Source organism: Dasypus novemcinctus, chromosome 9 (genome assembly GCF_030445035.2).
Source record: "Dasypus novemcinctus isolate mDasNov1 chromosome 9, mDasNov1.1.hap2, whole genome shotgun sequence".
NCBI lineage: Eukaryota > Metazoa > Chordata > Mammalia > Cingulata > Dasypodidae > Dasypus > Dasypus novemcinctus.
In genome coordinates this window covers 95,715,882-95,730,860 of record NC_080681.1, presented here as the reverse complement: position 1 = coordinate 95,730,860, position 14,979 = coordinate 95,715,882, and the positions used below count along the sequence as shown (strand labels likewise).

Sequence of the window (14,979 nt, the reverse complement as noted above, 5' to 3'; positions counted from 1 at the left end):
GACTACTTTTCATTTCTCAGGCACACTATGGTCTCTTTTGTCACAGGCTTCTGTATATGTTATTCCTATTGCTTGGGATGTTCCCACCTTCTTTTTGTTGAGTTAACACCTACTTATTCAACAGTTCTCGGGTCAAATATCACTTTGCTCTCCCAGATAGGTTAAGACCTCTGGTTGTACTTTTTCATAATACCCTGTCCTTTTCTTTCACAGCATTTGTCAAAATTTGTAATTATATACTTGTTAGGATTATGTAACGTCTGTCTCCTCTGATAGACTAGAAGTCAGAGGAGGGCAGGAAACATGCCTCTTTTCATACCATAGTATTCTCAGCCATGATAGCATAGTACCTGCACATATGGAAGGTACTCAAAAATGTGTGTGTGTGTGTGTGTGTGTGTGTGTGTGTGCATGAATGATTAAGGATCTGGAACTGCAAAGCAAAGCTAGAGACCAGACCTGGACTATAGTGACCTCATAAGAAGACATCACACTGAGTGGCTTTGCCAGGGCAGCCCATCTACCACTCTCAAAGATATCACTATGGGTGTGCCACTGTCAATTGCAACATGTAATCACATATACCACCTACTTTTTGTTTTCTGGATATCTGAATCTTCCTTCATTTTGCAATGTGGAATATCAGTTTTGAGGGAGAGAACAATTTTGAAATAATCACCATTTATTCATTCTACCAATATTTATTCTGTACCTACCCCTACTGTATTCCAGGCACTATGCTGGGGATAGGGAATCATAGATGAACGAGGCTTTGTTATTATTTTCAAGGAATTTATAGTTTTTAAGCAGAGTCAAATATGTAAACAAATTATAACTATTCTTTTAAACACTATTATTACAAGCACACTCAAGGTTTGAAAGGATTTCAGAGAAGAGAGTAACTATCAAAGCACCCAGAAAAACTCTACCTAGAAGTGCTATTTAGAGATGACTGCCCAAGGGAAACACTTTCCAAAACCTCTAAGCTCTAACTTTGGACCTATTTAGAACACAAGAGCAATTTACTTGTACCACATTAGACAGGCTTCTCAAAGAATAACTATCACTAGGTTGCTTTTTATGTCCTTGACTTTTATTGAACTCAGAAATAGTTACATGACTTTTTGCATTAGTTCAAAAATTCTTGATTGCCTTATTATATCATTCACTTTCTGAATAAAGTCACGTGAGAAACTATTTTAAGAATTTAACGCTATGGGGGAAAATATCTATGGTATGTTTCTTATGAACTGATGAACTGATTTCTTTCTGGTGACAAGATCTACTTAGCATAATGTTTTCATTTTTGCTCTAGTGGCCCGAGGGCTCAGAACTAAATTTCAAATTCAGTCACAGTCATATTTAACCCCAGGATAATTGTGCTCTCCTTTTTTTATGGCCCTAAAGTTCTATTTCTAGTTTTCCAGGCTATTATAAAACTTCTTCATAACCTTATGGAAAAGCGATGGAGTAAAATAACTAACTTTGAGTATGCTCAAAATTTATACCAATTTTCAGTCATTTTAGAATGATTTCTGTTATTTTTCAAAAATACATGATCTGTTTGGCTCTTTCAAGAATCTGGAGAAACTGGAAAGGACCCAGAGAAAAGCAACAGAAAAGAGACAAAGAATGGAATTGAGGGATTATGCCCATTGCCTGACTCAAATATCCAGGGACACGCTGACCTGGCATGTGGCCAGATCAGAAGTTGCTGAAACTGGTACTGTTTTGGAAAATACCAGAGATATGTTGTAGATTCCAGGAGGCAAGGTCATTACTTAATATATGTAAATCGTCCTGGAAGGGCTCTAACCCTTTTTGGATCACAGACCCCTTTTGATGATTCCTTTAAAGTGTTGGACCTGTTCCCTAGTAAACTACAAGCACATGCAGTTTCGGAAAGCAAAACATTTCTGTTATTTATCCATCTTTCCAGAATATACAGCCGGCACTGCTTCCTATAAACCTGATGAAGAACCTGAGCCGCCACGTCAGACAGGGAGGCAGGCATATCATAAGCTGAAGTTTCTAACACAGAGACATCGTTCAGGGAAGGTTTGAGCCAGCGTTGTTTTAAAGTTTTTTGGGTAACAGACCCCTTTGAGGAGCGGATGGAGATATGGGCGACCTTGACAAAAAGACAACTACAAACACAAGCACAATTTTGCACACAATTTCCCGGGGTTTATGGACTCCTTAAAACCATCCTCTGGTCTCGGATTTGTTTCACTGAAGACTGCCGGGGACGCAGCGGATTGTACCTGATGACCTTCTAGAATCAGCCTCTTTTTCATCGTGGTAACAAGAAACGGCCTTGAAGTGTGTTTTAGGACCATGGGATACCCCACCCCCGCGCTATCTCACCAAGTCCTTCAGGCCTTCCCCTCCCCCAAGCCCGTGCCGCGCAGGTGCGAAAACCTAAAAGGGCCACCCGGGTACGACCGCCGGGAGGAGGAGGATGGGACCCTGCGAGAGGCGGAGGCGGGGATGGGGGCCCTTCCCGACGTTGCTGGGTGACCACGCTCTCCGCCCAGACCGTGCCATTTCCTCAGCAGGGGGCACCGAGGGCCGAACCGCAGCCGACGGATCTTCTAGGATGGCAGTCTTCCGGCTTCCCCCCCTCCATTAGGAGGTGGCAAGGGCCCGTGACGTCATAGGAGGCGGGGCCAGCGCCGCTGCCGGGTGCTGGAGGCGCCATTGGAGCCGGCTCGGCTTGCGAGCCCTGCTGAGGAGCCGGAGGTCAGGCCGCAGTAACCGCCGCGTCCGCTCCTGGTCCCTAGCCCCTCAGCGGCATGGCGTGCGGGGCGACGTTGAAGCGGCCCATGGAGTTCGAGGCGGCGCTGCTGAGCCCCGGCTCCCCGAAGCGGCGGCGCTGCGCCCCCTTGTCCGGCCCCACTCCGGGCCTTAGGCCCCCGGACGCCGAGCCGCCGCCGCTTCAGACACAGATTCCACCGCCGACTCTGCAGCAGACCGCCCCGCCCGGTAGCGAGAGACGCCTTCCGACTCCGGGTAACCTACGCTGAGGGTTGGCAGAAAGCCAGGCCCAGGCTTTTTTTTGGGGGTGGGGTGGGGGGCGTTTATGAATGTTAGGCCATCCCACCCACGGACCCCTTCTTTGCCCCGAGAAAAGGGAACTGGGGTGCCGCTGGGCCTGGTCGCTTCCGGGGGTGGCAGACATCCGGGAAGGGTATTGGGGCCATAGTGTCGGTTTTCGGTTTTCCTGGAGCTGGAGAGTCTAGAAGGGTGGGCCCCAAGAGGAAGATGGGAATATCCCTGGCCGCCCAGGGCCCTCCCCATCTCGTAAGCCTCCCCCTCCTTCCCCTCCTCCCCACTCCTCCCCCCGCCCCCGCCCCCGGGGCCTGCACTGAGCTGCCCTGCAGATCCACTGGGCCATGGAAAATTGGATTCTACTCACGAACCAGGCCTTAGGGGAGGGAGGTGTTACTGGGAAGGGGCATAGTGAGTACTGTAGCTTGTAGGGAGACTTGATTTCCAGAAGTCTTAAGGGACTACAGGCCACTGCAGGAGTCAAGGAATCCGATCTCAACCCGACCATTTCTCAGGGACTGGCCATGTTCTTTTTATTGTATGGCTATTGTGTCGTACCATATATGGCTTGAAATCGGTAGGTCGTTAGCTAGAACTTGAGAATCCTTCACTTATGCAGAGGTTTTGAAAGAAGGAATTTATTGATGAGAGCAACGCTTCCGCGGTAAGGGGATTCCACAGTGGCCAAGGAGGGCGAAAGCTGATATGATAATGAAGCAAAAAAACAAACCAAAAAACACCTAACCATAGTGTAGGAATAGAGGGGAAAGTGCTTTAGCATTTAGTAATTTTTAAAGGGCTCCCAGCAATGGGGGTCTCAAAACTGGACCTTGGCAAGTCATTTCTTTGTGTGCTTTTTTTATCTGTTCCTCAAATACAAGCAAAACCTTGGGATTACCTTAAAGTCATTCTTTTCTCACCCCTTTTCAGTTACCAGTTCCTTTAAGCTTTATTTCCGCCTTCCTTTTTATATCGAAATGCTGATTTCAGGTCCTCCTCCTCTCATATCAGGATTCCTGAGTTACCCGCTAAGCTCGTCTCCCAGATTTTTATATTCTTGTTTATGTTCACATTTTCTTTATCCTAGCATTCAGAGGATTTGTTAAAATCTAAACTCTTTCTTACATAGTCTTAATTATTTTTTCCAATTTGTACTTCTGCTCTTTCCCCCAGACACACCTTGCCATGTCTGTATCCTTACCTTCAATCATGATGTTTTTACTTCAAGTCTTCCATCCAATTACCTGACTAACCCTGCCCCATAAGGATCTCTCTTCTACTCTAAATTCCCTGTGAGCTTAATGTTGTTTAGCCTTAAGTACAGTGTGTACAGAATTAGATAATGTTTGCAAAAGTTCTTCGTAAAGAGCCCTTCAAAAGTCAGGGGCATGGGTGTTCTCCTACAATGATGTTTTTTTCCTGCCAGTGCTCCTACAAATACCCGAGGATAGTCACATAATCCTTCTGGATTTCTCTTCTGCAAAATGGGATTAGTACTTCCTCAACCAATTTGTTATTGAAGACTAATTGAGATATCTGCAAGAAGTATTTTAAAAAGTGTGAAGTGATGGGTTTCATCCAAATGCCTTATTTCTTACAGTACTGTCTTCTAGATCAATTGTTATAGTTTATACTGCAACAAATGCTTAAGAAATGGTTGTTGAATGGATTTGAAAGCCTGAATGTGGTAGAGTGATATTTTTGCATACATCCATGCAAGCTGGCTTCTTGGTCATTTTGTGTTAAAATATTTTATTTAAAATAAAATTATCCTCATTCGTATTTTTCTTTGGTTGTTTATATTCCTTAATGCTTACTGGAATGTGGTTCTATTTTGAAAGAAATTTAAAGTATTAGTGATTGATAATTTTATACTTTGGCTATAGTGAAGGGTGTCCTCTGGATTAAAAAGAATGATGGGGGAAGGGAATGTTAATGTTAGTTGCTATATAACTAAGATAAAGCCAACTAAAGGAAAAGTGAATTTAAAAATCAGTGACTTGATTTTATAACATCCCAGTTATCCCAAGGGTGGTTGTAAAGTTCTCTCAGAAATGTTTGATAAACTGTGTTTTTACTACACTTTAAAAAAAAAAGAAAAAGCTGTGTATTATATAGCACTTTTTGTGCATAGGGCCTATAAAATTAAATCTTTTAATGCTTAAATTTTTATAGAGTGCTAGGTGAATGCCATGCATGGAACGAGGTTGCTGGACCTCAGGCTAGTCATTTGTTAAACAGGAGTGAGTCTAAATGCCAAGCAATTGATCATGACTTGAGGGTTGAGGAATAACTTCTGGACTGAAATAGCTAGCATTCTACTTGAATAAGGGGGGGTGAGGGTGTTACAGCCCCATTTCAGGCAAAGGGAAACTGAGCAAAGGCTAGAAAACCCCCAAATGAAGGAAAGAATAGTTTAATACAAGTGGGTTGTAATGGGAGATGGAATTGGAAAAATAATTTGGGGTCAGGACTTGGAAAACATTGAATATCATGTTCAAGATTTTTCTCTTATAGCAGCTAGGACTCATTGTATAGTGTTGGTGTTCAAGTTAGCCTGAAGGAACCGGGAGCACAACCTCACATAATAATGGGAGGCAAGGATTATATTATCCATTGCAAATTAAAAATAACTTTGCATTTTTCTTTTTAAAAAATGCTGTTTCCTATTTTTATGTGGCCTTCTTGGAAGGAAAATCATTACTTGTTCCTTCTTTTTTTCTGTGGATGCCATGTTTAGATGATTTTACTTGCTGATTCTTCTACCAGCATCCACATTGTAGCTTTCCATTTGTTCACTTTACCATATAGAGGCAGTTAGAGGTTTATCAAAGACCTTCTGTTCTCATGAGCATTGTCCTCATACTTGTCCTTTCTTGTTTGAAGTCTTTGCAGTTCCTTACATCTTTGTACTGAATCTGGCAAGTATTTACTTGGAGAATAATACATTTTAAAAATAAAGTGAAGACTTCATAAATTCAGGGATCTAAAATATTGTCTTGATAGCACTCTTAAAGGAAGGCTTGCTAATCCTGCGTTGTTTCAGTATTTAAGCAGACAGATATTTTGATATGTGTAGAATTACTTTTAGTTCATGTCAGTTCTGAGCTTTACTGTCATTTCTTATAATTTTATTATCTTTGATTTTGATCATCACAACTTTATCAAGTAGGCATTTAACATTTCTATTGAGGAACTAGACTAAAGAGCCTGAATGACTTCCCAAGGTTACACATAATGTACAGTGTAAGTGGCAAAGTGGCATTATTAACTCCTTCCCCCAATTAAAAAAAATATATGACTGGTGGAATATACACTAGTATAATGTGATCAATTTTCTAGATTTTTGTTTTAAAAGGAGGCTTTATTATCTAGAAAGTAAATATGCAAAAATGAAAAATTTGAAAACCACACCCTTTCTGGAGTCTGTTGTCTCTAAGAGTGTCCTTTAAGGTGATTTGGGTGTTCCTTTTAATAACATTAGCATATTTACTTTGTAATTACTTTAACATGAAATAATTTGAGTCCTACCAAATATTGCCTTTTGTAGGATCAGAAAATTCTTTTCTAATCCTTGATTGTGAATTCTAAGCAGTAAATCTCTGCTCTTCCCCTTGTCAGTGTCCAGACCGAATGTAATGGTTTCTGCTGTCCTTTCCCCCAAAGATTATAAGAGTCCCAAAGGGGACAAGAGCTTCATTGTCAGTAGACCTGTGGGTAATATGGGATTCACCCCTTAATATCCCAGTTTGTAAAATAATAAAACTTAAAGGAGATCGAAATTTAGCTCCCCTATTAGGAAGGGTGGTTTCTTTTGCTGTAAGTTATATTAATTAATAATCTAGCAAATGGCAGAACAGGTCTTCATTGAACAGGAATACCAAGTGAAGGAACTGTTTGTGTGGCTTATGCCAAAATAGCTGCTATTCTATGCATTGTTGAGATAGATGAAATGAGACACACTATCTCTGGGGCTTTAGGAGGAGTGCTTTTATATATCAACACTTTTTTTGTTAATGTTAATAACATGGGGGAAGACCTGCATGCTAGACAAAGTATCAAAAAACTAGTCAAAAGACCACTTTTGTCTCACTTCTGAAGAAATGACATGACAAAGTGAACATGTGAATGCTCATGTTTGTTTCTTTTTTATTAGAGCAAATTTTTCAGAACATAAAACAAGAATATAGTCGTTACCAGAGGTGGAGACATTTAGAGGTTGTTCTCAATCAGAGTGAATCTTGTACTTCGGAAAGTCATCCTCACTCCTCAGCACTCACAGCACCTAGTTCTCCAGGTGAGCATGCTTTGGTGTACAAAATTTGTTTAAGAGTTTCTACATGGTATTTACAACAAAGGCTTCCTAATCCAGAATTTATTTTGTCTAAAGTAATAAAATCAGTAAAGTGTATGCATTATATTACCACTTACAGATATGTTTAAAACCATAGAGTCAGGAAATTGGAAGAGACCTTAGATTGATTTGACTGGATATTCATCCACCGATGAAAGAGTACCCTCTATAACTGCACTAATATTGTAGCCACTGGCCTCATATGGCTATTTAAACTTAATTAAAATTAAATAAATGGGCAAAACCTATGATAAAATTGAAGGAGGTGGTTGAGCAGTGGATGGGGGTGATTTTGAAACAGAGGGGGCATCACCATCCTAAAATCCTCAAGATTGAGGATGAACAAACATAAGGTAGGAATGCAGCAATGGACTAGCCTAATTTTCCATGGAAGAACTTGTAACATTGATGTTAAGGCAGTAGCCACCAGAGGCTCTGAGGGGGAAGGATAGGTGTAACATGGGGCATTTTTGTGACATTGGAATTATTCTGAATGACATTGCAGTGACGGATACTGGCCATAGTACATTTTGTCAAAACCTATAAAAATGTGCACTGCAAAATGCAAACTATAACGTAAACTACATGGTTAGTGGCAATAATTCAATATATGTTCATCAATTGTAACAAATGTACCATACTAATCAAAGCTGGTTTTAATGGGAAAAAGGGGGGCTATATGAGAATCACCCTATTTTTTGATGTATCGTTTATGTAATCTGAAGCTTTTTTTTTAAAAGATAAACAGCAATTCAGATTTTTTTTTATTTAAAGATTTTTTTTTTTTTTAATTCATTTCTCCCCCCTGCCCTGCCCTCCGTTGTCTGCTTTTTGTGTCCAATCGCCTCACGTTCTTCTGTGTCCACTTACATTCTTGCCAGGCAGCACCAGGAATCTGTGTCTTTTTTTGTTGCATCATCTTGCTACACCAGCTCTCCGTGTATGCGGTGCCACTCCTGGGTGGGCTGCACTTTTTTCAAGCAGGGAGGCTGTCCTTGCGGGGGGCACCCTTGCGTGGCATGGCACTTCTTGCATGTGGCAGCACTGTGTGTGGGCCAGCTCACCACATAGGCCAGGAGGCCCTGGGTACCGAACTCTGGACCACCCATATGGTGGGTGAACCCTCCATCAGTTGAGCCACACCCGCTCTCCCTAAAGTGTCTTTAAAAATTAAATAAAATAAAAAATTTGGTTTTAATGTAATGTTTTGTGTGATCTTTTTTTTTTTTTTAACACAACTTAAAAAATACAAAAAAATTTGGTTTGTATCAGTTGCAGTAGCCATTTTCAGGTCCTCAGTAGCTATATGTGACTATGATATTGGATAGCACATTGAGCATTTCCATCATTGCAGAAAGTTATTTTGGACAGTGCTGCTCTATAATATGACTGACAGGTGGTCAGAGAGGATGTTCTCAAAAGTAGAGTCTCAGGGTTGGAGGGAATCTTGATGGCCATGTCGTTCACTCACCTATCTTACCTGCCATATCCCTGTCAAATAACTGTCAAGTCCCTGTTACTTTGCAACAGCTCTAAGGGCTTCTTTGATTAGAAATGGTCTGATAACATAAAGGTCCTATCTCTGGAAAAAGACCCTTTGTAATTTGCTCTTGCACATACACAATTGATAGATTTTTCAGTACTTACTCATCAGTAAGTCTCTTGAAATTTTAGTAATACAATTTTGGAAGTAAGAGTATGTTATGGGTAGAAAAGCAGTTACAAACAAGGACTGACTAGATGTTTGGTTTTTTTTAAAATAAATATTGGTATCTCCCAGCATTCTGGATTTTTTTTTTTAAGATTATTTATTTATTTAATCCCCCCTCCCCCAGTTGTCTGTTCTCTGTCTATTTGCTGCGTCTTGTTTCTTTGTCAGCTTCTGTTGTCGTCAGTGGCACGGGAAGTGTGGGCGGCGCCATTCCTGGGCAGGCTGCACTTTCTTTCACGCTGGGCGGCTCTCCTTACAGGGCGCACACCTTGCGTGTGGGGCTCCCCTATGCAGGGACACCCCTGCATGGCACGGCACTCCTTGGGCGCATCAGCACTGCGTGTGGGCCAGCTCCACACAGGTCAAGGAGGCCCAGGGTTTGAACTGTGGACCTCCCATGTGGTAGAGGGACGCCCTAACCACTGGGCCAAGTCGCTTCCCTTATATCTGCTTTAAATGGTTTGTTCTTGCCATTTACCAAGTGAACTTTAGGTATGCACTCAGATTGTTAGAGAATCAGAACTGATTTTTCTGTATGGAGATCAGCTAGCACTCCTGGATACACTGTCTTCCTCCCACCTCTCAATTTACCTTTGACCTGACTTTATAAAACAAAAGGCAGAAGTTGAGAAAATTTTGTGAAAATACTCCTCATGAGAAATACCATTTTTCTAAATAATTTTATATCTTGAGGAGTGTTTGCACGAAGTTAATTCTAAAATTTAAAACTAGAATGTATTGTGTAAACTAATGTTTATCTTTTATCCAGGTTCCTCCTGGATGAAGAAGGACCAGCCCACCTTTACTCTTCGTCAAGTTGGAATAATATGTGAGCGTCTCTTAAAAGACTATGAAGATAAAATTCGGGAGGAGTATGAGCAAATCCTCAATACCAAACTAGCAGGTAGGCTGAAACAGTGGCTATGCCATTGTTAATAAGGTCAGTAGGGCTTCATGCAAGATGGTTTAATAAGTTCTAGGCATTGAAGGTGCTCTGTTTGGTGATTCTAAATATTTCATTTATAGTTATATGGAAGGAATTTTCATTTGTATTTTAGAAACAAGATGAATTAAGCTTTTCTTGCAAGAATTTTCCATATGAATAAAGGCATTCAGGGGTCATTTGGTCCAGCTGTTGGGTAAACAGGTGGTTGGGATCGTGCTAACCTCCCATCAGGTAGTTAGAAGTAGTGTATAGTCAACATATTCACACTTCCCTCTGGGAGTCACTTTGTAAATGTGGAGGTCAAGCATCATATGATTTGCTAAAATAAAGCAAAGGAAGCCCAACTCACTCTGTAACAAAGGAAGTGATTGGAGATGGCAAAAGTAAAGGCTTATAAGAGAAAATTATGCAAATTGGGACTAGAAAGTAGTACCTGTTTAGTGACATAGGACCTTGTTGCTATGAGATAGTTTTAGGCAACCACTTCCTGTCACAGTATTGTTTCCTAATCTGGTGACCCACGTAGCATGGATCCTCAGAATGTTAATGGATTAAGCAAAGTTAACAGGTTTCTTTAACAATATAATTTTTTTGATCCTTTAATAAACAAATAATGGGGGAGTAGATAATGGCTCAAGCAGTTGGGTGCCCACTGCCACATGAGAGATCACAGGTTCAGTTCCTAGTGCCTCCTAAAGAAGATGAGCAAGACTGCGAGGTGATGCAATGGGCTGGTGTGGCAAGCTGATGCAATGAGATGATGCACTGAGGAGACAAAACAAGCAGGGAGTGGATGTGGTACAAGTGATTGGGCGCCTCCCTCCCACATGGGAGGTCCTGGGTTCAGTTCCCAGTGCCTCCTAAAAGAGACGGGTGCACAACGAACAGACACAGCAAAAATTGTGGGGAGAGGGATGGGGAACAAATAAATAAATTTTAAAATACACATGCATACATACATGAATAATGGGTAGTATAAGAAGTTACAGTGTGTCATCCTCTTCCCTTTCTCTACCCAAAATTGTTCAGACCATCTGGCTTTGATCTTGTATATCAGGCTACCCTTCTGCCTTTCTACTGAGTTTTCCCTTAGAAAGTATTTCTTCTGTGAAACTTTCTACAATTATGTGGTATAGAATTTTCTCTTAGGTTTCTGGCCATCTCACCTCTTTCACTCATGTCACTCATTGCATGGGTTGAAATTTCTAGCAAAAAAAGTGTAAAACATCTTGAAAACTTCCTGTCCCATAGGATATTTGCTGACCTGTGCTAGTGAGCATACCTGTCTGTCTCAGGAGGTCATTACTAAAGAATGGAATTAAGAGAATGTAGTGGTATAGACGATCAGTGAACAAATCTAGGAGCCAGGGAATTGCCTCTGAGATCTAAGAGTAACAAAGAGATCTTAGACTAACCTTTCTAAGGAGGGACTGAGGGGTCAGAAAATTCAAACTGGAAAGTTGGCTGTGACCCTGATGCTAAGTTCTTGAAAAATTGGGGAGAGTTTCTGAGGATAGTATGTACTGTCTTTCGCCTCACAGAACAATATGAATCTTTTGTGAAATTCACGCATGATCAGATTATGCGACGATATGGGACAAGGCCAACAAGCTGTAAGTATTGTCAAGTTTTTCTTTAAATTTTCCAAGTTCCAAAAGCAAGATTTTGACCCAGAATATCCTGTCTCCTAAGAGCAAAAGGCCCCTCTTGAACTAAAATAACAACATTTAAAGAATATTTATCTGCTCAGCACTGTGCAAAACCCTGTAAGTCCTCACCAAACCTTATTTAATCATCACAGTAACCCGATGAGGGAGGAAATTTATTAGCCCTGTTTTTACAGGAAAGGATAGCACTTAAGTTAAATAATTTGTCCAAGTTTATATAGTTAGTGGTTCAGCCAGGATTAAAACTTAGGTAGTCTTATTCCAGAGCCCATTTATTACCTGCTTTTTACCCAGAAAGGTAGTTGCAGTTGTTATATTTAAGAAAGTTGATTCCTTAAGCTAATTTATCAAACACATGGTCAGGATTTTCTTGATTCTAAATATCTTGTAACTACCAGTTACTCAGAGCATAAATTATAAATAGCCATACATCTAAACTGTGAACCTGAGTCAAAGTTCTTGAGATTTAGTACCTTTAAATGTTAACTCATATCCTCCATGCTTTTATCCCATTTACTATTAGTTAATATATTTTTTTAAAAGCATGACATTACATATTTTAGTATTCTTATCATTTCTTTTTTTATTCCTAATTCTTTATAGATGTGTCCTGAAGGTTTCTTGAATATCTGAGTACCAGGTTTGACCTCAAGAGATGGCTGCTGTACACTTTTTGCAACTGGTTTGATTATCACATTTCAGCTCCAACTTTGCATCCTGAGAACACATAACCGTTTCTGCAGGTCCATTTTATACAACTTGAAAGACCTTGAAACTTTCTGGTTGCCACAAGCATATCTTTCTTTCCTGCTCATCCAATAAACAGCTGTGCCCTACTGTGATATATTTTCCAAACAAGAAACCTGGAGCAGCAGTTTAGCAAAATATGCCTTCAGTGGCACTCAACAAATGGAGTTTCCCCAAGCACAGTTCTGTAAGAAGTGTGTGTGTGAGAGAGAGAATGTGTGTGTGTGTATGTGTATTTTAAGTTATTATTTGTATTGTGCAAATTTTTTGATCTTGGGGATTCTGGCTGTGAATTTGATGCACGACAATTATGGTTAAAAACATTTGCTTGGTCAACAGAAGATCATTAATGTTTTATGACCATATAAGTTGTAACAGTGGATTGTTTTATGTGTAGGTATTATTGTTAAATACAGGGACTGTTTCCAGGCACAGAATATGAATCATAAGTTAGGATGGACATTAGATGTGATTATGATGACATAGCAAAGGTCTGGGGTGTAGGTCTACAAATGTGTGGTGAGGAATTAGAACAAACTGGAGATGGGCCATTTGATACATGGACTCTGCCTAGCCGTGTGAGAAAAATACTTTGACTCCAAGCCTTAAATACCCACATGGAGTCTGCGCTCACCTCATTTATACAATCAAAGAGTTCCCTGAATGCTGAACCTCTCCAGGGAAAAGATCTCCCCTAGAAAAGGAACATCAGGGTTTGTTCCATAGCATAGCATAGGTGAGCACGGGGCTGTGCCAGGCCCCACCGGCACTGCTACTTGGGCAGAATTTGGATCCTTTGGTCAAGTTTCCCCAAATTCTTTTAAGAAGTGTCCATATTCAACTGCTTGAGCTTTGTTTTGGCAACCCCCTGCCTGAGGTTGCTTACAGGCTGTTCTTCACTTTGTTTCCAAGGCTGAGGAACAGAAAGTAGCCTCTATTTTGAGGAGGTGGAAGTATACATTTATTTTTTACTGTGACTTGTTCAGGACCACATTTTACAAAATGCCTTGTTTCATTTATTATTGTTTCTGGAAAGGAAAGTTCTATTAAAATTGTTTTAGTTTAATATAGAATAGTTTTGTTATTTAGGGCTTATTTTGAAGAATTCTGAATTTAATTCAAATGTATGCCAATACCTTCCAAAGTAAGGTAATATTCACAGTTCTGATCAGATGGCTTAGAGAAATTTCTGGAATATTTACATTTGAAGATTTCCTTATTAATGAATGTCTTTGACTTAAATCTAACCAAAAACTGCAACATTATTCTTTGTACATTTTCATTATATAGTGTTAACAAGCTTAGTTGCAAACAAATAAAATACTTAAGCTATTTGTTTACCTTGCCTTCTTACTACTTTGATAATGTTTTTCATTCAGTTAATTTATGTTGAGGCTGCTAACTTTCTCCAGTTCAAAGTTGCATTGAAGATTTATAGACTTTTTAAAGCTCAGCAGTGATCCTTTAATAATTAAAGAGTGATTTTGTTTCATATTTAAAGGGATATTTGTTTCATCTCTTTTCAGGGTGGTCACTTGTTTCTGGAACCAGGAGCATAGCAATGGCTCTAATAGGAATGACCCTGCAGTGGGATAATCATACTAAAACAAGGAAAGGGCAGCTGTGAGGACTGGCAAAAGTCCTAAAGGCTCTGTGGGGAGCAGGGAACACCACCTCACTGAGGTTTTTGTTACAGTTATCAGTGTGATATGCTTGCTCACTATTGCAAGTATCATCCCCATTCCTTCTTAAAGAAAAACTGACATCCTCTCATTGCACCCAGGGTGTTTGGGCTGTTGTGCTATGATATGGTTGCTCTCTGTGGCCACAGGGTAAGACCACACCACCACTGCTGGCTGTTGGGATCCCTCTAAAAGGACTGCATATGCTTGTCTAGTCTTAAATCAGAAAAAAAGACAGCTCCTAGGACAGAAAATGGGGACCTGGAAGGTAGGCCTTAGACTAGAGAAAGAAGGAATTTTTCCTTAGACCTTGATGTCTATGGCTTGAACTTAGGGACTCCCAGGTAAGAAAGTGTCTTTGTCTCATAAATATAGGTCAGGGCCTAAGGAAGAAGTCACCCTTACAGATACCTTGTAAGAATAGGCCAGAACCTGTGCGCAGAATGATCATATCCAGTGAGATAGTTAAAAAAATTTTTTCTCCATTTTAATACCCTTTACCTTCTTTTAGTAAAATTTTAAGCTTGAGATGAAGAGGTGTCCATTCCTGGGTCAGTGGAGCAAAGGGGACACCAAAGCTCTAGAGAGTGCTTCCCCACCCCTGCCAAGAGAAAGAGCATCAGGGAATACAAGAATTAGGCCAAACTTCCATATGTGGTATATCTTCTTTGCAGATGGGTTGTCTAGTGTAGAAGTAGAAAGAGTGGGCTCCAGTCTGCCCTACTACTAATTCTGCCCCATTTATTGAACTTACTGAGCCATAGTTTTCTTATCTGTAAAATGGGGGTTAATAGTATGTATATACTAGATTTTGTTTTCAA

The 14,979-nt window shown here is 40.4% G+C and overlaps 1 protein-coding gene across 1 annotated transcript; it reads left to right on the top strand.

The window, feature by feature from the left end:
* Nucleotides 1–2,656: 2,656 nt before the first annotated feature.
* Nucleotides 2,657–13,814, top strand: AKIRIN1 (akirin 1). The gene is made up of 5 exons (XM_058303849.2): nt 2,657–3,012; nt 7,208–7,348; nt 9,886–10,020; nt 11,604–11,675; nt 12,333–13,814. The coding sequence occupies exons 1-5, from the start codon at nt 2,796–2,798 to the stop codon at nt 12,341–12,343; spliced, it is 576 nt and encodes a 191-aa protein (XP_058159832.1). The 5' UTR covers nt 2,657–2,795; the 3' UTR covers nt 12,344–13,814.
* Nucleotides 13,815–14,979: the final 1,165 nt, after the last annotated feature.

Bases quoted from the DNA above. Each gene is read 5' to 3' on its own strand.
- AKIRIN1 (XM_058303849.2), top strand. From the start codon at position 2,796: ATGGCGTGCGGGGCGACGTTGAAGCGGCCCATGGAGTTCGAGGCGGCG. The intron at 3,013-7,207 runs GTAACCTACGCT...CTTTTTTATTAG, and splicing joins GAGACGCCTTCCGACTCCGG to AGCAAATTTTTCAGAACATA. The intron at 7,349-9,885 runs GTGAGCATGCTT...TCTTTTATCCAG, and splicing joins CACAGCACCTAGTTCTCCAG to GTTCCTCCTGGATGAAGAAG.